Source organism: Camelus dromedarius, chromosome 19 (genome assembly GCF_036321535.1).
Source record: "Camelus dromedarius isolate mCamDro1 chromosome 19, mCamDro1.pat, whole genome shotgun sequence".
NCBI classification, from domain to species: domain Eukaryota; kingdom Metazoa; phylum Chordata; class Mammalia; order Artiodactyla; family Camelidae; genus Camelus; species Camelus dromedarius.
The window spans coordinates 37,497,817-37,519,082 of NC_087454.1; the positions used below are offsets into that span (position 1 = coordinate 37,497,817).

Genomic DNA, 21,266 nt, shown 5'->3' on the forward strand with positions numbered 1-21,266 from the left:
CAGCCCAGCATGACTGCTGTTCACATGCCTTGTCGCAGTTCATTGCTGGAGGAATTGTGTCCTGTGTGACTCCATGGGGAGAGGACCCTTGGAATCTCACACCTGGTTTCCTGGACTCTGCCCAGTGTGCCTTTTCCTCTTGCTGATTTCGCTTTGTAGCCTCTCCTGTGATAAATCACGGCATTAGTACAGCTGTACGCCAAGTCCCGTGAGTCCTCGCCAGCCTTGGAACCCGGGACTCCCAACATAAGTAGTAACTTGACTATAAAGGCACAAGATTTTACACTTGATGTCGGGAAGGTATTGGCACTATCATAGAACAGCGGCATGATGAAAATAATGCTTATATCTTCAGAGCTACAAGGGCTTTCAATTCTAGAACCTAATTTCTGCTCCTTTTTCAGGGACACCAAAGAGATTGGGTGGACTTAGAATGGCACCAGTGTTCAGGGTGGATTCAAAGATGTGGACAAGGAGACCAGTTTAGGCGACTCTGGCAGTAATTTAGCTTTGAGATGAGAAAAGGATTTACTTAGGTAATGACATTTAGAACAAAGACCTCAAAGTGGAGCCAAAAGACATAGAGAAGAAATACATGATAGGGCACTCTGTGGCCCTGACGGAGGTTTGGGGGGAGAAGTGGAAAGGGCACAACTACATTCCGCAGTTTTTAGTGTTTGCAATGGGCCACTCATATTCTGCCTTTTTCAGAATTAGATTCCTCTCAGGGCATGTTTCCATACTCCATGCCGTTATCTTTTTTCTCCAGTAAATCTGAATAGGTATTTCAGATTTGATTGAATACTCTCATTTGTGTTTTCCCAGATTTCATTAATTTGCGTCCTTTTTTCTGGGAATCGCTCACTGTATCCTGTTTTGCCCTCCCTCTTGCCATCTCCCCAGGAAGTAAATGTATGACATTTGGCCTCTGGGAGGCAGCGTGGTAAAGCAGAGCAAAGGCTTTGGCGTCAGACAGACCTGGATTCCACTGTCGCTTGTACTAGCGGTGTGTTCTCCCCAAGTTCCTGAACATCCTGAACATCTCAGTTCTCGTCCCTGAAGCGGAATTGTTACTCTTCCACACAGATTGTTGGGAGAAAGTGTAATAGGATGTAAAGCACTTAGGGCCTGGCATATAGTGATCAAGAAAAGCTCCTTATTGCTTATTCTTTGGAGTGTCTGTCACAGGACTGGCGGGAACCGGTGCGCTTAGGTTGTAATTCCGTATCTTAAATCAGCCAGAAGAGGTCGCTAGAAGATCGTATACCTACGAATTCTGTTCCGTGAAGGTGACGTTCTTCAAAGAGAGTGAAACTAGCCACAGTCTGCATTGTTTGCCTTGTTGCTCTCCCTTTTTATCTCCAGTTTCTTTGGTCTAGACTAGTGCCACTCAAACTTTAATGTGAGTCACTTGGAATCTTGTTAAAATGCAGGTTCGGACTCGGGATCTGATACGGGGCCTTAGATTCAAGATTTCTAACAAGCTTCTAGGTGATGGCAGTGCTTGCTGGTCTTTGGGTCAGACTTTGAGTAGCAAGTGTCCAGTGTTTTCTGACAGTAAAGCTATCCCGCGGGCATGTCACCAGCTCGCTGCCCGCTCTTCCCCCTGTGGGTGCAGGTGAGGACTGTGGAGGGCGTGCTGTGAGCCCCGGTGCGCCTCAGCGTCTCACTCTGCTCCGAGGGCCACTCTGCCCTCCAAGGCGACTTTCCCCCTGTCATCCCATCCTCCCCAGCCCTAGGCAATCAGGAAACTACTTTCTGTCTCTCTGGCTTTCCCTTTTCTGGACATTTCATTTAAATGACTTCTGTGACGAGGTTCTTTGACTTGGCACCGTGTTTTCTGGGCTTCTGTGTGCGTGGCCTGTGTTGGCGCTCACCCCATCACTGCGGTGACACTCCAGCCTGCGGGCGGAGGCCACTTTCTGTGTATCAGTGCATCAGTCGTGCCCACTTTGTGACTATTGTGAATAATGCTGATGTAAACAAAGGTCCAAGTCTTTGTGTAATCATATATTTCCACTTCCCTAACGAGTTAACGTTGGCTCACATGGTTATTGAGTTTAAGTTTTCGAAGAACTGCCAAGTTGTTATTCAACACAGTGCCCCATTTTACTTTCCCACCAGCAGTGTGTGTGGGTTCCAGTTTCTTCGTGTCCTTGCCACTTATTATCTGTCTTTTAAAATAGCCGTCCCAGTGGGTGTCTGTGAAGTGGCATCTTACTGTGGCTCTAATTTTTTATGTATGTGCACAGATTTGTATGGTGTGTGTGTGTGTGTGTTTTTAATGTAACTGGAAATAAAACCGTAAAAGGGAACTGAGTATGTTAACTTGCCAGACATCCTATATCCCGTTCCTTCCCCCAGTTTGTAGAAGGTATTTACAAATATGCTATACTTTTGCAATAGGTATAGCCCAGTAAAATTGTATGTAGAATCACAGTTTTGTTCTCTTGAGCAAACAATTTAAACAAACTTATTTTGAATCCATTTATAACTCATAATTGAACTAAAGCTTCTTAGAGTTCTTCAAGTAGGGGACACTTGTGGTTAGTAAACTGGTGGTTAGTCATGCTTCTAGTGCTCTTATTTGAAACCTTCTAATTGGAATGCAAGACATACTGGGTGTTATTTCTGCATGGCACTCACCACAATAAGATGGGGTGAGGAGGAGTGGAAGGAGCATACGATTTACCACCAAAGACAGAAAGCTGGATGTGATGGTAGCTTTGTCTCTCCTGAGGGTGCAGCTTGGAGGGGCGTGGTGATTTTGTTGACTTACCTAAACTTCAGTTTCCTCACTTGTAAATGATGAAGATAGTACTTTTTGGGGTTACTGTAAGGATTAAGTGGGCAAGCACATTTGAACCCCAGTGTGGTGTGTGACATGTGCTCGGTATACATGTAAATTTCCTGTCCCCCCTCCTGCTGCATCTCATAAGCAGCTACTATTCTAATATCCCTAACATCAGTGGTAGTAAAGTTAAGAAGACACAATACAGCTTTTAAGACTATTACTCTAAGTACCATTAACAGGAGGTTAAATTTTTGTTGTACACAAGCGCATATACATATATGTACCCACATAAATATACACTGAAAACTATTCTAATTTTGGGATGGAGGAGGCTCTTATCCAAGTTTGGAAACCTAGACGCTAGAAAAGGTCTACCTGTTTGTATCAAAATTTTAAAGTGACCATATACAAAATTAATAGACAGATGTTTGATGAAAAATGTTTGAAAAATAGAGGATGAGACAGAGTTAGTTTTGATAACAAAGAATGGGTACAGGTTGACCAGAGGGAAAAAAACAAAAACAGTTGAAACATGCGCCTAAAGGACATGGAGTAAACAATCCACAGAATATGGAATATCTGTAGAACTGCACGGATAAGTGCTCAGACTCACTAGTAGACGGGAAGTGTCCACTAAAGTATCAGGGAGTTCACAGCATCTGTAAGACTGCAGATGTGAGAGGAAGGTCTGTGACAGCTGTTGTGCCAGGCTCATCCGGTGCCAGGGGATACGTCCACTGGTGGAGCCTTTGTGGAAAGCAATTACACAATGTCTTTTAATACTCAAATAATAAACCTTTTAACCCAGTAGGACCACTCCTGATAATGAGAGAAAAGCACCTTTAAATAAGGATATATATTCAACAATATTTACAAAATCTTTGTTTATAGTGGCCAAAAAAAAAAAAAAAGAGAGAGAGAGCCTGGAAATGAATAGTTGACTACATCTTAGTAGATCCACACCAGGGAGTAGTTTGTAACCATTAAGAAGAGTAAGCTAGAGCTGTGAGAGTTGATTTTTAGGGATTTCCATTAAGTATTGTGGAATAAAAAAACTAAGAAGCAGAGGAATCTGTAAGATGACAGTATTTGATGAAACAATGCCAACTCCCCTTGTATGTTTATTTCTGTGTATTTTTGTAAATGATTAAACATAGAGAATTTTATGGAAGAATACATATTTGTAAACATAGGCTATATTGTTGAGTACAGTGAACAAAGTAAAACATAAGGAGAAGTGTATGTGATGTGAAAACAATTATGCATTTAAATAATATTGCATATGGATGTGTATGTATAAAGAAAAATGTATAGAGAGCAAACATATGTTTATTGTCACAGAAAGATGGTCATAATTTGTTTTTAAGGAAAAAAATGAAAAATTTCATATATGGGACCTCATTTATGATTAAAAATTGTAGTTCACACTCAGGGAAGAAAAGTTTTCATGTTGAAAGTTGATACAGAATATTCCAAGTAAATAATAAGTTGGACATTTTGAAAGTTGATGTAAGAAATTGAATATTGATTTTAGTTGTCTATAATACGGCTTTGCCTTATGTTTTAGGAAGCTGCAGATGATGGACATAAAAACAACCTTCTTCCTCAGATTATTCAGTGTTTTGCGTGTCCAAATTGCTTCCTCCTTTTTAGCAGCAAGGATGAGTGTTTGAAGCATATGTCTGGGAAGAATCATTTCCATCAGAGTTTTAAACTGGGTGGTATGTCAATACTCTCTTCTGCTGAAAATTGTTAAACTGTTTTAATCTTTGCTGGTTTACTGTACTTCGCAGATAATTCTTGAGGTATTATCCTCATGTTAGTTTGAGAACTGTGAAAGGGAAACATTTTTATCTCAGTTTTTCTTTTTCAAGCAAGAGTCTCAGTCTCTGATCTGTACCTAAGAGTAAGGTTTACTTTGAGGGATGAAGAGAAACTTGGGAAGAAAACATTTATTCAGGGTAATGGTTTTGTATATCTGTGGTATCTGGGAAGTTGGGGTGTTCTTCTGCATTTAAGACTCAGATTCTAGTTTGAGCATGAGTTCCGCATCCATTGCAGTTAACTGAGAGTAGAAAATGACTTCTCTTAGGATTTTTAGCACGTAAATAACTATCTTGTTTTACTTACTACGACTGATGTTGAGAAAGCCAAGGCGGGGGAAGGCTGGGTCACTCTACTCAAACCTTTGCAAGTTATAGTTTATTTTGTCTTTCAGATGACAAGGGACTGGCACACCCAATATCATTTCCATCTTTTGCAAAGAAACTCTTGATCTCTCTGTGCAAAGACGTCCCATTTCAAGTCAGGTGTGTGGCCTGCCACCAGACGCTGCGTTCCCACATGGAGCTCACGGCCCATTTCAGGTTTGTACTGGTCTAGTCTTGGGCTGTAAGGAAATCCTCCCACCCCATAAGCTCTTCACCAGCAGGCAGAGTCAACAAATCCTTTTCTAGTCCATGTGTCTCTCCTTCTAAAATGAGAATGCATATTTGCCCTGGAAACTAACCAAATTTAAAGAAATGAGAGAAGTGAGAGGTGTGGGAAAGGTGGATATGTTTATATTGCCGTGAACCTTAAGCAGGCTAACAGTTCTCAGTTCTGTGCGTTTTCTGAGTGTCATACCTCGGGGAGGAGAGGGTTAACACACACCCTTGCCTTTGAGTCAGCCAGAGTGGAAAATATCGCAGACATGTTGAAATATTATATTTCAGTGAAAGGCCACATTTGTCAAATAATCAAGTATGGTTTTTTGTCTTTATAATGGAAATTACCAGGAAATATGCAGAAGTAAGGAGAGCGGTATAATGAACCCCCTTGTACCTCTCACCAGGCTTCAGTAGTTACCAACACGTGACAGGTGTGTTTCATTTACACTCTCATAAAGTTATATTTTACTTTGATTTATACTCTCACCTCTCAACAAAGTAGAACAGCTATTTTCACAAACACTCAAGTGAAATATGTTCACAAAAAAATGGAGGCAGTGGAGTATAATTCCTCTGTATATACTCAATATAATTACTGATGTTACCAGTCCTGGTTCTGACTTACATATCGTTAGTTCAAATCCTTGTTCTGCACTGTGTGAAAGTCAACAGAATATAAGACAAACCTCCATTTACCCATCACCAGCTTCAATAACAATCAGCACTGCCATTCTTGTTTTATTTATACATCTTTATGAGCCTTACCCCTTTAATTATTTTTAAAGTTATTTGTTTTTGAGATACAGTGGCGATTTATTGAAGTGTGCCAATCTTAACCTTGATGATTTTGAAGACTGGAGACATTTGTTAACCCACACTTTTGTCATCCTGTGTTACCTCTCCATGGAAAGTCCCACTGTGTCCCTTCTCAGTCACCTCCCACTCTCACCACGGACGGTCTTTATTCTGACACTTCTTCCACCTTACATTGGTGTTACCTCCTCTAGAACTTGATGTAAACGGAATCATGTACAGTGTGTGCTCTCGTGTTTGTCATGGTATCTGTAGGATTCATCCATATTGTTTAATACATTGTTCCCTTATATTTGTGAGTAGTATTCCATTGTGTGAATATAGCACAATTTGTTTGTTAATGCTCATGTTGCTAGGCATTTGGATTATTTATAGTTTTTAGCTACTGTGCAGAAAGCTGCTGTGTGCATTTTGTACAACTCTTTTTATAGACATGTCTTTCCACTTCTCTTGGATGAATATCTAAGAATGAAATTGCTGAATCAAAGAGTAGGTGTGTATTTAATCTTACAACTAGAAACTACTTTTCCCAGAGTGTCTGTGCCAGCGTACGTTCCCCTCAGCGAGGTGTGAGAGTTCCACTTCCTCCTCATCCTTGCCCAGGTTTGCTGTTGCTAGTCTTTTTCATTTTAGTTATTCTCTTGAGTGTCCCATTGTGGCTTTAATCTGGATTTCCCTGATGAACAGTGACGTCAGACACTTCTTCATGTGCTTGTAGGACATTCACTGATCTTTATGAAATGTCTGTTTAAGTCTTTTGCTGATTTTAAGAATTGGATTGTCTTTTTAATAGTGAGTTGGGGTTCTTGATATATTCTAGATACAAATCTTTTGTCAAATGTGTGAATATATTCTCTCCCAGTCTCGACTTGCGTATTTATATTGTTAATTATGTCAGAAGCGTTTAGTCTCATTAAGTGTAATTGATTGATTGTTCTTTTGGTTTTATAGTTATGCTTTCTGTATGCAGTATGAGAAACCTTTGATTATTCTTACTTCAGGAATATATTTTGTTTCTTCATTTTTAAAAAATTCAGGCTTAAAAAAACTTTTTTAGCTTCTTTATTTATTTCTATAATTGATCTCAAAAATTTTTAATAGATTTTGAAAACAACCAGCATTTGATTTTACTGGTGCTTCTCTGTTGTTTGCCCATTTTTTAGTTTGTTGAGTTCTACTCTTTAAACTTTGAGTTTAATTTGCTTATATTTTTCTAGCTTCTTAGATAAACATGTAAAGTTACAGGTTTCTCTCTAAGCATTGCTTTACCTGCATCCCTCAGATTTTGATAAGTTGTTTTCTTTTTTACTCAGTTAAAATATTTTACCTTTTACCTTTTGGTTTCTTTTTTTGACCCATAGATTTATTAGAAATGTGTTGTTTAACTTCTAAAAATTTAGGGATTTAATTTCCTAATATTTAGGGGGGTTATTATTATTTCTTATTTCCAATTTAATTCCACTATAATTAGAAAGCATACTTTGTATAATTTCCCACTTTTGGTAGCAGATCTGTTCTCTCTGAGGTTTGGTAGCAAAGGGAAGACAGTTGAAGCACAGTTGTTCCATTTTCTTTTCTTCTAGAGAAGTTGACTTATTTTGAGTAAAATTTTGGAAGTGTGTGGTCTTAACTGAGCCTGGTTCATTAGTATGAAAGCAACCTCTGGCGTGGCATTTACTAACATAAAATTAATCTGTTCTTAAAGAGTAAGCGCCAGGCTGTTGAGACTCTTCCTGTAGTGGTCCTCGGTACTGCTGAATTACCACAGAGAAGTTAATTATTTGTTTGTCTCATAAGGTCCCTTTCAGTGCCTTTGGTATTGTTTTTAGTTCTATAAAGTTTCTCTATTTTTTTTCTTTTTTACTCTTTTGGGTCTAGTTTTATCCTTTGATATGTGGATTGGAAACATACAAACTGTAGGTTATGTTCGGGTATTTGAGTTGATGGAATATTATATAATCTGCATCTTTATTGAAAAACATTTTTAGGGCTTATATATACATAGTTTATAACTCCTGTAATACAAAGCAGAGATACAGTATTCAGAAAACGCTTACGAGTGTGTTTTTTTGCCCAATTTAGAGTTCGTTGTCGAAATGCTGGTCCTGTAGCTGTGGCTGAGAAGAGCATTGCTCAGGTGGCAGAGAAATTCATATTACGAGGCTATTGTCTACATTGCAACCATGTCTTTGTGGACGAAACCAGTACCCGGAATCACAAACAGAATTCAGGACACACAGTCCGAGTCATCACCTCGATGGAAGAGTCAGTCCTGCTTTACTGCCACAGCAGCGAAGGGAGCAGACCCCAGTCTGACTTGAACCTGTTGCAAGATCCATCCAAGTTTTCATCACTTAAAAGAACTATGTCAGTTCAAAACTCTAGCTCACAGGATTGCAGCACCATTCCAAAAAAGAAGATGAATTTAGGAGGTAAAAGCCATGAAGGTGTGGTTTCTGTTCAGCGGGCAAAGCCAGCTGTTAAGGCCTGGTTTTGTGAATGCCGTCAACGGTTCCCAAGTGAGGATGCAGTAGAAAAGCACGTGTTCTCAGCAAACACCATGTGTTACAAGTGTGTGGTCTGTGGGAAGGTGTGTGAAGATTCAGGAGTCATCCGTTTACATATGAGCCGCATCCATGGAGGGGCACATTTAAATAATTTTCTTTTCTGGTGTCGGACATGCAAAAAGGAGTTAAGGAGGAAAGAGGCGATAATGGCACATGTGACCGAGTTTCATAATGGACACAGGTACTTCTATGAGACGGATGAGGAGGAAGGGGAGACTCTGCCACCGTCCTCCGCAGCGTCGGTGAGCGGTTTGACTGCGGAGAGTCCTTCATCTGTCACCATTGCGGATCACTCCCGGGCAAGCAGCCCCGCAAGGGGTAAGTGGCAGTGCCGGATCTGTGAAGATATGTTCGATTCCCAGGACGCTGCGAGACAGCACTGCATGTCTTTGGCAAGTCACCAGTTTCACAGGTACAGCTGTGCCCACTGCAAGAAGACGTTCCACAAGAGGGAGACGCTGTCCCGGCACTGCCAGGACGAGCACGACAGCGAGGTGCAGAGCCGCTCTTTCTGCGGGCTCTGCGACCTGACCTTTGACGCGGAGGAAGCTTTTCTGAGTCATTACAAGGAGCGGCACAGCGCAGATTATGTGTTTGTGTCGGAGAAAACGGCCGTGTCGATTAAAACCGAGAGCGACTTCCCGGTGGCGGAGACCAGCGGCCTGCTGACCTGCGGCTGCCGTGAGAGCTACATCTGCAAAGTGAACAGGAAGGAGGACTACGGCCGGTGCCTCCAGGCCATGCTGGACAAAGGCCGGCTGTGGTTTCGCTGCGGCCTGTGTTCGGCGACAGCGCAGAACGTGGCCGACCTGAACGTGCACGTGCAGCAGGCGCACGGCGGGGAGCGGGGCGCCGAGGCCGGGGGGCCGTGGTTCACGATCAAGTGCGGCACGTGCACCAAGGCCTTCCAGGACCCGGAGAGCGCGCAGCAGCACTTCCACAGGAAGCACTGCTTCCTCCAGAAGCCCAGCCTGGCGCACTTCGGCTCGGAGAAGGCAAGCCCGTACACGTTTGCCGCCGGTGCCTCCCGTCCAGAGAGAAAACCCAAGCCGGCGGTGAGCCACCCAAAGAATTCAGAGCCGGAGCCGGGAGCCGAGAGTGAGCGAGGCGGCCAGAGTGTAGGTACGGCCTCCCAGCCCTGCCGCCATCTGCGCGGGTCCCCCTCCCTTCCCGGGTGGCAGCCGTCGGGCTGTGAAAACTGACGGGGAGACCCCGCAGGGAGACAGCCAGCCAGTTACTGCCGCGGGGCCTCCCGAGGGGGGTGTGTTCCTGCTGCTTCATTCAGCCGCTCTCAACTTCAGGGGACAAAATTTATGTTGGCTTCAAATAATAGGGGTTTCAGACAACATTTTCTTTTCTTTTCCAAACGGCACGGGGATTTTGCAAGAGAAGGGAAGCAGACGTCTTTCTCAAAGTCAGACTTGAAAGTTATTCTGCACATCACTGCCATTTAGATTCAGGTCCACTGAAAAGATAAGTCAGGTGAATTCTCTTAGTTTCTGTTTTGGCCTTATTCTGTAAGTATGAGAAGGAGCATTTGGGAACTTGTACCTCTTTGTTAGGGGTTTTTTGGAAGCAAAGCTTTTACTTACTGTTGAAATAACAATTAGAGAAATAGAGCTGTAAATGGCGGCGGGAAACCAGGGAGAAAGCCGAGGCCCGGATGCCCTTGTTTGTGCCACTCTAGACGCTCCTTCCTCCGTATGAGCAGATTAAGGAAGTCCAGAGGAACACAGTGTTTTTATTTTGCTCAGAAGTGTAATTGTTTTCCCTAGAGTATAATTTTAAGTACAACTTTTAGATAGTTATTAACTCATCGTAAGTTACATGGTGTAGAGTGGGACATGAGGACATGTGAAAGTTTTGGCTAATAAAGCATTTTTATGAACGACTGAACTTTTATAGACCTGTTCTGTAGCGTACACAGAGCTCAGCATTAACTTGAGTCGCAGCATGTTTTATGTGAGAAATTAAATGATATGCTGTGGACCCATTCAGCTCTACTTGAGACAGTGAAGCTGTGTTCACACTGTTTTATGTTCTGTGGTTTTTCTTTTGCTCATTAGACGACTTTTGGGAATTTGTGTTGGTCTCTGGTGGGTTGAAGGTCATTTAGTATCTAAAGCTACAGCTGCTGAGTATTTTAAGAAGAGGTATAAGGAGGTGGCTGGTTGGAAATGGGAGGAGAGTATGGCAGTGGTATATTTGAGAAGGTCTCTATTAGATGGATAAGGAACTATTTATTTTTAAAACAATTAAAAATTTTAAGATTTGCATTGCACCTCTAAAAACTGTAAGACCTTGTCCAGGTGGAGAGATGTGAAAGACGGGACAGGAAGGAGAAAGAGAGCTGGAGGACGGCAGCAGGTGAAGGACTGGAGAGCCAAGAACGATATGTCCGTGTGGGGTGGTGCCCGTGTGCCCCCCCGGTTACCTGTTACGCACTGCTTGATGGTAGCAGGCTGGCGGGTTGTCTCATTTCTGCTCTCCAGGTCTCTGATCAGAGAGCCGGAGGGCCACTACTGAAATCAGTCTAGATTAGGAAAAAAGCACAAGCCTGGTGGGGAGAAAAGTTCTTAGCAAGTAACCTTGAAATTCTGTTTTGACGGATGGTGCAAGTTTTTTACGTAGCCTTAGAACTTGGTCTTCTGTATCTTCCAGTACACTAATTTAAAAAAAAATTCCTTTCATAAGTGACTTTTAAAGAAAGTCTGAGGATCAGTGGCACATATCTGTAGAAAGGATAATCATTTCTGAAATAGTCAAAATATTTTTTATCCGATGTAAATATACTGTGTTTTGTACAGGTTTGGGTTTCATGAAATGGTTTAGATAGAAATAAATAACGTGCAAGATTAATACTCAGTTGACAAAGTAAAATGTTTCAGCCAGTTGTTATCACATACATATTCACGTTTGTTTCTACCCAGACGAAGACATTGAGCTTCCAGATTTGGATTACCTGCGGACCATGACGCACATAGTCTTTGTAGACTTCGATAACTGGTCAAACTTTTTTGGTCATCTACCAGGGCATCTGAACCAAGGAACATTTATCTGGGGCTTTCAAGGTATGGTTAACAACGAAAACATTTGAGACAACCTCCCCTTTTATTCCCCCTCCCCTTAGAATATGGTTTGTTTTAAAAGGACTCCTCTTGAACCTTCCTGAACGGAGCACGGGAACATAATTGGAATTTTGTCACGTTGCATTATAGTTACTCTGCTACAGTGTCTTCTCTCTACAGTTCTCTTGTGTACATGTTGGCTCTGTTTGGTGACCCACAGTTCGTGGGTTGTTCGATACCGATTGAAGGAGCGTTTATTCAGTACCTGCGACACGCCAGCTGCTGTGCTTGCGCCTAACGCAAGCTTACTAATTATTACCATTTCCCCCCTTTTCAGATAAAAGGAAGTAGGCTGAGAAGTTTATTTTTTCCCAAGTACAAAAATAATAAATAGTAGAGTTAGCTTTTGAACTTGGGCCTTGTGACTACAGGACTAGTGTTATTTTTAACGTAACTGCCTCTTCGGTTCATTCTTACTGTTCGTAAATGTGCATCTTCATATAAATCTCTTTGCAAACCATTGACCAAACCTGAGAGAGAGACAACTTCTTGATTAACAGAAGTTTAGTATAATGAGCACCTGACATGCAGGCTTACCTCGGAGATACTGTGGGTCCAGACCACTGCAGTAAAGCAAGTCACGTGAATTTTTTGGTTTCCCACTGCGTATAAAAATTATGTTTATACTCTGTTGTAGTCTGTTGAGTGGGCAACAGTATTATCTCTAAAAAAACAACATCTTAATGAAAAAACACCTTATTGCTAAAAAATGCTAGCCATCACCCAAGCCTTCAGCTGGTTGTAATCTTTTTGCTGGTGAGGGGTCCTGCCTCCATGTTGGTGGCTGCTGACTGGTCAGGGCGGTGGTTGCTGAGGTTGGGGTGGCTGTGGCAATTTCTTAAAATAAGACAACAATGAAGCTTGCTGAATCAGTTGTTCCTTTCACAAATGAGCTCTCTGTAGCATGTAATGCTGTTTGATAGCATTTTACCCACAGGAGAGCTGTTTCCAAAACTGAGCGTCAATCTACTTAAACTCTGCCACTGCTTTACCAACTACGTATATGTGATTTTCTAAATCTTTTGTTGACATTCAACAGTCTAAACAGCATCTTCACCAGAAGTAGATTCCGTCTCAAGAAGCAACTTTCTTTTCTCATCCATAAGAAGCAGCTCCTCATCCATTAAAGTTTTATCATGAGATTTCAGCATCTCAGTCACATCTTCAGGTTCCATTTCTAATTCTGATCCTCTCACTGTTTCCACTACTTTGTCCACTGAAGTCTTAAACTCCTTCAAGTCATTCATGAAGGTTGGAATCAACTTCTTTCAAATTCCTTTTGATGTTGTTTTGACCTCATCCCATCTTCTCAGTCATGAATATCCTTAATGGCATCCAGAATGGTGAAGCCTTTCCAAAGGTTTTCAGTCAGAGGAATCACTGTCTATGGCAGCTGTAGCCTTACGAAATGTATTTCTTAACTAAAAAGACTTCAAAGTCAAAAGTACTCCTTGATCTATCAGCTGCAGAATGAATGTTGCATTAGCAGGCATGACAACATGCACCTCACTGTCCATCCCCATCAGAGCTCTTAGGTGATCAATGCATTGTCAATGAGCCATAATATCTTGAAAGGATTCTTTTATTCTGAGCAGTAGATCTCAAAAGTGGGCTTAAAATATTCAATAAACCATGTTATAAACATGTGCTGTCATCCAGGCTTTGTTGTTCCATGTATAGAGCACACAGTCAATTTAGCTTAATTCTTGAGGGCCCTAGGATTTTCAGAATGGTAAATAAACATTGGCTTCAAGTTAAAGTCACCAGCTGCATTAGCCCCTAATAAGAGAGTCAGCCTGTGCTTTGAAGCTTTGAAGCCAGGAATTACTTCTCCTCTCTGGCTATGAAAGTCCTAGATGGCATCTTCTTCCCATAGAAGTCTGACACTCTGTTGTTTAGTGACGCCACCTTCATGAGTGATCTGAGCTACATCTTCTGGACAACTTGCTGCAGCTCCTACATCAGCACCTGCTGCTCCGCCTTGCACTGTATGTGATGGAGGCGGCTTCTTTCCTTAAACCTCATGAACCAGCCTCTCCTGGCTTCAGACTTTCCTTCTGCAGCTTCCTCACCTCTCTCAGCCTTCACAGAATTGAAGGGAGTTAGGGCCTTGCTGTGGGTGGGGCCTTGGTGTAAGGGAATGTGTGGCTGGCTTGATGTATCCAGATGCTAAAACTTTCTCTAATCAGCAGTAAGGTTGCTGCACTTTCTTATTGTTCCTGTGTTCACTGGAGCAGCATTTGCATTTCCCACACGAGCTTTTCCTTTGTATTTACAACTTGGCTGACTGTTCGGTGCAGGAGGCCTAGCTTTCTGCCTGTCTCCCTCACTAAGCTTAATCATTGCTAACTTTTGATTTAAAGTGATAAAAGTCTGACTCTTTCTTTCACTTGAACACTGAGAAGCCATTGTAGGGTTATTAGTTGGCCTAATTTCAATATTTTTGTGTTTCGGGGAATAGGGAGGCCAGAGGGGAGAGAGAGAGAGACAGGGGAGAGGCCAGTCAGCGGAGCAGTCAGATCACACATTGATCGATCAAGTTTGCCATCTTGTGTGGGCACGATTCATGGTGCCCCAAACAATTACAGTTAGTGACATCAAAGATCACTGACCACAGAGCACCATAACACATACAATAATGATGAAAAAGCTTGAAATATTGTGACTGTTACTAAAATATGACACACAGTGAGCAAATGCTGTTGGGAAAATGATGCTGGTAAACTTGCTTGATGCAAGGTTGCCACAAACGTTGAATTTGTAAGAAACACAATGTCTGCAAAGCACAGTAAAGCAAAGCGCAGTGAAACATGGTGTGCCTGTCACGTTTGATAGGAAACAGCGTATAAAGAGGAGGATTAGTTCCTGAGGTGCTCAGTGTAAAAAATATGATAAAAAATAAACATGTTAAAATACAGAGGAGGGTTAGGACTTAAGGTGGAAACGTGCTGACCTGGAGGAGGAGGCCAGTACAGCCCTTTGGTAAGTCCTGCTTTCCTGACTGCCCATCGTCGTACCCCCTGAACAGCCTTGACATACTTGACTTGAAAACCTCTGAGCTAGCATTCATGTAGAATAATACCATTCTGGGAATTTTCACACGCAGTACTTCTGATTCTGTGGGATTTCAGATTAATGGGCAGACTTGGGGAAGTTGGTCTACTTTCCCGAGATTTAGGCGACAGGATGGTGACACCTGGCCTAGAACTGCCTTGTTCTGCTCCAGTCTGGGACTTTTCCCTCTAGAAGCATTTTTTTCTAGTGTTTGTTTTTCCTTAGAGAATTTTCGGTTGTATCTACTGTTCTGTTCTTTTTCTCCCCTGTTTGACTCTCACTTATGCCTTTTCTAAAAATAATAGGAGGAAACACCAACTGGAAGCCTCCAGTCAACTGTAAGATCTATAATTACCTGAACAGGATCGGCTGCTTCTTCCTCCATCCTCGCTGTAGTAAGAGGAAAGACGCTGCGGACTTTGCCATATGTATGCATGTGAGTCATTGCTTTATTCAGAGGCTAACGTGGCTTTGGGACCGACCCACTGGGATTTTCTCCCGCTTGACTCATAACACTGTAGATTCCTTTTCTGTGCTGTATTTTTGTACAAAACCTTTTGTGTCAGGTTCTACTTACGACTCTTGAGGGGGCAGGATCCCAGATCACGTATTCACTGCTTCACCCCAGTTCCCAGCAGACTCCCTGCTGCACGTAGTAGGCCCTCAGCTGCGTGTGGAATAAATGACCCAGAGAAGGCGCTGTGCTGCTGTGTGCTAAGGCAGTTCGCGTTTTAACACCTCTGAGACCTGGGGGCACCCTCACAGTCACTGTTGGCCCAGGTGGGATTTGCATTTGCTTTTGTCTCTACCAGCCACCTGAGACCTGGTTTAAATGAAAGTCTCTGCATAGGGGTCTGTGTGTGACACAGTTAATATGAGTTTACTCTGCAGACCTATTGGCTACTGCTTATGTTTTAAACCACAAGGTGATTCCTTTTTCCGCCCAGCCAGTGCTGAGCCTGAGTCATGCAGATCCCTTTGCGTGCTTTTCTCTGCGGCAGGTCTGTTTCTCATTTACCCTTAGACTGAGTGTGTAGCCCTTGCAGCATTCCACCTTTATGGGGGGGCCTTCTGTTAGATTCTGCCTTTTTTTTCTTTCTTTCTTAGTGGCACATAAAATAGCTTATTTTATAATTGGCGGCATTTTATATTTGATTAAATGTGGTATGTTTCGTTTATGCATGAGATTTCTATATTGTACTTTAGTGGGAGCTAGGGAGCAAACTAAATACACCTTTCTAGCCGTGTGTTCATTCTGACATAGATGTAACGTGACTGGAAACTCAAATGCTGATTTTGATCAATATGTGCCATTTGTTCCAACTTAGGCTGGCCGTCTAGATGAGCAGCTACCCAAGCAGATTCCTTTCACCATCCTCTCAGGAGATCAAGGCTTTCTGGAGCTAGAGAATCAATTTAAGAAGACTCAGAGGCCAGCACATATACTCAACCCTCACCACTTAGAGGGAGATATGATGTGTGCCTTGTTAAATAGCATATCTGACACCACCAAAGGTACGCAGCTGCAGTCACAGTGCAAGCCGCCCAAGAGGAGGAGACTCCACTGCTGAGCAAAGCCAATAAACTGCTGTCCCCCTGCCCTGCTGCCTGCTCACTAAACCGCCGTGCACGCGCACTGCTGCCGTGTTCTTGTCTTATCTCACTTCCATTTTTAGTCTGTTAGAAGAAGAATGAATTCATAATTTTCTGGAGCCTTTTTTTTTAATCTAATGGATAAAATTCATATTCTTGTATATAAAACACACATTTATGGTTTGAAATATGTTAGTACAGTTTTGCAGAGCTCAGAATCCAGATCTTCATTTTGTTTCTAAAATTCCAAATTTATCTTCAGTTTTTCAGAAAGCAAAGTGCTTCTAGGAGAAACCAGAAAGCAGTAAGTGATAACATGGCAATACCAAAAAAAAAAAAACAAAAAAACAAAAACCCCAAAAAACAAACCCAGTTAAGAGGTTGACAGTGAGAAAATGAAGCCCTGAGAGGTCTTTATTTCCTTGAAGAGTTGGGCACCCCCTGGCCTGTTCCTGGGACTTCCGCTCTCTTCTCGGCCTTGCTGAGATGGTTCAGTGAAAGGACGTGCTGATGTCCATTCTCACTAACCAATATTTAAGAAAGAATGTGACTCCAGGCATTCGGACGGGGCTTTTCTTTTTCTTTTTTTTTTTTCATAATTTCTGAAATAAATATGGATAGAAGAGAATAAAAGTAATTTTTAAATATCCTAATATTTAAAGCTGTGAATAGGATTTGAAGGTATTGGTGAAGGACCTCAATGGGAAAACTGACTGCTCTTTGGAATTCTTATTATATGCCTTTAAGTTTTTCAGGTCTGCTCTCCTAGCTGTTTTTTTTTCCCCCCACTTTATTCAGAGCCACATTGTGACTGAAAATCCATTCCAAAGAATGTTGCTCTGATCACGCATAATGATGGGTCAGTTCACTTCTGCAGTTAGGACTCACTAAGCTACCAGCACCGCTGTGCTTTTTACAGGAAGCATTTCTTTTTTGCATATTTGTTATGCTTTAGTGCTGAATTTTACCTTCGTATTCTGTAATTTTTGTTTTCATTCAGTTGCTTTTTCTATCTTTGGCTTTTTCAACCTCTTTTTCTTCCTCACTTTTACATCAAATTAATATCTTGTAAAATATTTAAAATTTTTACCTTTGCCACCAAGGCCAACCCCCTTCTCTTTCTCCTGTGACACTGCTTTGGGGAGCGTGACTTAGGTCATTTAGAACATGAAGCCTGTTACGGGTAATGCCTTTTTCTCAACTTTATTTGGAATGAGAGCTGCCTATGAGTAGGTCTGTGGGTACATTAGGGTTGGAGGTAGGACACAGGTTATTGTTGTAAACTGATCTTTTCTGAATGGCACCTATGTTCTAGGCTTTTTTTTTAAAATTCATTCATTTGTAGTCAGTGCTTATTTGAACTTAATGCTTTTTAGGGGCACCTCTGCACTTTATTCTGAGTTTTTGTGAAATGCAGAGATCACGCAGTGCAGAAGGAAGGGCGTGGGCTTTGGTTCGCATGCTAACTCTGCTTCCTCGCTGTGTGGTTTCAGGTGAGTTGCTCAGCTGCTTCTGAGCCTCACTTTTCCTGTCTGTAAGGTCAGAAGAGTTAGTGTTACGTGTAGTGTCTGGCAGGGCGTGGGAAAGCCCTGCAGGTGCTCAGTAAGCAGCTGCTGTTCATCATTATTGTCGTGAAGAGGAAGTATGGTTCCCAGCCACTGTGTCTGCTTCTTTAGGTTTTCTTTGCAATTTTTTTTTATTGTGGTAAAATATACATAAGATGTACCATCACAAGCATTCTAAAGTGTACGGTTGTGTGGGTTTAACTACACTTACAGCTGTCACTGCCCTTCATCTTGCAGAAGGGAAACTCCATGCCCGTAAGCAGTAGCTCCCCAATCCCGTCTCCCTCAGCCCCTGGTAACCACCACTCTGTCTCCTGTCTGTGAATCTGACTACTCTAAGTACTTCGTGTAAGTGAAATCATACAGCCTTTGTCTTTCTGTGACTGGCTTATTTCACTGAGCATTATGTCCTCAGGTTTCATCCAGGTTTCCTTCCTTCCTCTTTAAGGCTGAATAGTGTTCCATTGGGTGTATAATGCCCCATTTTGCTTATCCATTTACAACTGATGGACACTTGGGCTGCGTCCACACTTTAGCTATTGTGAATAATGCTGCTATGAACAAGGGTGTAGAAATATCTCTTTGAGACTTTGGGACCCTCCTTTCAGTTCTTATGAGTATATACCCAGAAGTAGCATTGCTGGATCATAGGGCAGTTCTGTTTTTAATATTTTGAGAAACCTCCAAGCTGTTTTCCACTTGGACTGCACCATTTTACATTCCTACTAATAATGCACAAGGGTTCCCGTTTCTCTCCATCCTTGCCAACACTTGTTATTTTCTGGTTTTTGTTTGTTTTGATAGTAGCCCTCCTAAAGGGTGTGAAGGGGTATCTCATTGTGGTTTTGATTTCCATTTCCTTAATGGTTAGTGATGTTGAGCATCTTTTCATGTGCTGTAGCCACTACATTTAAAAGTAATGAAAATTAATAAAATTAAGTAGCCAGAGAAGTGTAGTCTTTAAGTCACATATTTTATTCAGACCTAGATTTAAAGATGATTTTGTAACTCTGTTGTTACGCTGAATCATAATACGTTCAGTTTCATTTTAAGACAAAATTATTTTCTCTGTTGAAGACTGAAAGGCATCAAATTGCCTGGTAATAAACTTTATAATAAAATCAAGGGACAGCAACGCTCTTGGATAACTTTATTCTTTCACCTTTCCTAACAAATGACTTTGTGAATAGTACAATAATGGTTTTTGTTAAGTGATATTTAATATGCACTGAGACTGAGGAAAATCAGTGTCCACAAGTGCCGCAGTTCCCGGTGGGCCTGGAGGGTAGTTTCGGCTACCACCAGCATGCCCGGGCGACTGCTTCCGTCTAGCTTCGCGCAGCGTCCCTGTCTTCGGGTCTGACCACAGTGTGGTTTTAGGGTAGGAGTCGGTGGACCTTTCTGAGACTCTGAACCTCTTTCCCCCAGAATGGACATGCATTCACAACATCACGTCCAACTTCAGGGGATTGGTAGTTTCAAGGCTCCTAGTTACCAACCACCCAACCCACAAAACTCTCCTCTTTAGGATGTGACCGAACTTCATACTACAAGTAACATACAGTGAGAAGTTCTCTAATATTTAATCACGATTTTATATAAGCAGTGTGGTGATTTTTCAGGTTTTTAAAATATCCACCAAGCATAGACAAACTATGTAAGTTTGAACCTCTGATTTCTTTCTAACTTTTCAGAAATTGTGCATTATTAGGACCAGGACGTGGTTTATTTATTACTCCTGTGTGAGCAGGAAGAATCTGCCGAATAGTGTCATGAGAATCAGTGATCATATGGTATCTTGTATCATATGGTTTCTTTGCAAACTTCTCAGTTAATTGAAGGTTTTTTTTCAGGAGGTAATACCTCAGTAGACAGGGATATTCGGAGGTTGCTGGTTCCATACATGAATGTCCAGTCCCTTGGCCATAAGGTCTCACATCTCTGCTTGGTAGGGAGGGGACAGGTAAGTCGCTTTACTGCTGGCACTTTTTTTTTAGATCTCTGACTTGGTTAGGGCAAATCAGTTACTCTGTAGCAAGCTGAGCCTTTGGACCAAGTTTGGGACTTGAATGTGTCATGGTTTTTGCCCTTGATAAACTCTCTCTCCTTCTGTGCATCAGGGTTCCAGTACCAGTATTTTGATTACAGCTATGATACATGTATAAATCCCTGTAGAGATACATAAAATATTAACCTGTCCTCAACTGACACCCTTGGTCCCCTTACCCTTCGTCTCAATTCTGTTTTACACTGTACTCATTTTTCCTTTTTAAAACTTTGTCAAGATACATGGATCTTTTTTGGTGATCTTAATCAGAGGAACCAGGTAGACTTTTTCTTCTTTTAAACCTTATACATTTTATTCACAAATATATGTTTATTCTAACTCAAGCCTCCTGTTTCAGAGATGCAGATATCCCTTGTCACTTAAGTGTTATCTTAAAGAAGGAAAAGGGAGCTAACCTTTATTGAAGGCCTACTACGTGCCGGCCACCATTCTAGCTGCGTTTTATACTTGTAGTGCTTGAGGATGTTTAAACACATGTTTAATGCTCTTTGCAGTACTGTGAGGTAGGGTGTGTCAGATGGCCCTGTCCACAGATGAGGGAGCAGAGGTCCGGAAAGGTTAAAGCAGGCCACCTGTGGCCACACAGCAAGTGTTTTTCTCCGTCAGTGGTGCCCGCGAAGGCTGAGGCTTTCACTGACTCAAATTCCTGACGTTACGATGTAGAGAACCCATCGTGAGTTGTCGGCTCTTACCGTGTCCTTGAAGAATGAAGGTCGTGAGAGGCATTCTGCTACAGACTAATGCCATTGCAGTGTGTGAAGTGCCAAATACGAGAGTTGTTTTTTTTTTTTTTAAATAACATTTAGGAAGATGGTTTTATATTTTGTTTTTTGTTTTTTTGTGTTCTGTGTTTTTTTGGTAGAAGATAAAAAGACTTGTCGGTTCTGGTACTTCAAAAAGTAAGCTGGTTATGTGTCAGACATAGCCCAGGAAAGATTATCATTGTAAGTTCCCTGGGATCTTTCGTCTTGTAAGTAAACCGAGAAGCCCGTTTTCTGTTAGAAATGCAGGCTCAGAGCGCATCTGAGTTAAAGGCGCCACGCCAACCCCATTTTTTATTTACCCTGTGGCCCCGCTCCCCGGCTTACAGTGTGTTGTCCGAAGGAACAAGTTAACTGTGCTGCTTGTTTTCACTTCCCTGACTTACATTTTAGGTTGGTTTGTTTGCTTTTACTCTACAGAGTGTTGGATTATCGCCCCTACTTCAGCCACACTGTGATGCCTGAGTTGCTGGGTTGCCGTTCTCCGTGATCTC

General features: G+C 42.0%; 1 protein-coding gene across 4 annotated transcripts in view; it reads left to right on the forward strand.

The window, feature by feature from the left end:
- The window catches only part of ZNF451 (zinc finger protein 451), a 72,921-nt gene that overhangs the window by 37,901 nt on the left and 13,754 nt on the right, over nt 1-21,266 (forward strand). For 2 of the 4 annotated variants that reach the window (XM_064476609.1, XM_064476608.1), the window contains exons 8-13: nt 4,362-4,515; nt 5,013-5,160; nt 8,119-9,725; nt 11,534-11,674; nt 15,091-15,221; nt 16,114-16,300. In XM_064476609.1, coding sequence (XP_064332679.1) covers nt 4,362-4,515; nt 5,013-5,160; nt 8,119-9,725; nt 11,534-11,674; nt 15,091-15,221; nt 16,114-16,300 — 2,368 coding nt within the window. Of the gene's footprint in view, nt 1-4,361; nt 4,516-5,012; nt 5,161-8,118; nt 9,726-11,533; nt 11,675-15,090; nt 15,222-16,113; nt 16,301-19,796; nt 19,907-21,266 lie in introns of all 4 variants that reach the window. The other 2 variants (XM_064476607.1, XM_064476610.1) reach the window with 2 other exon arrangements.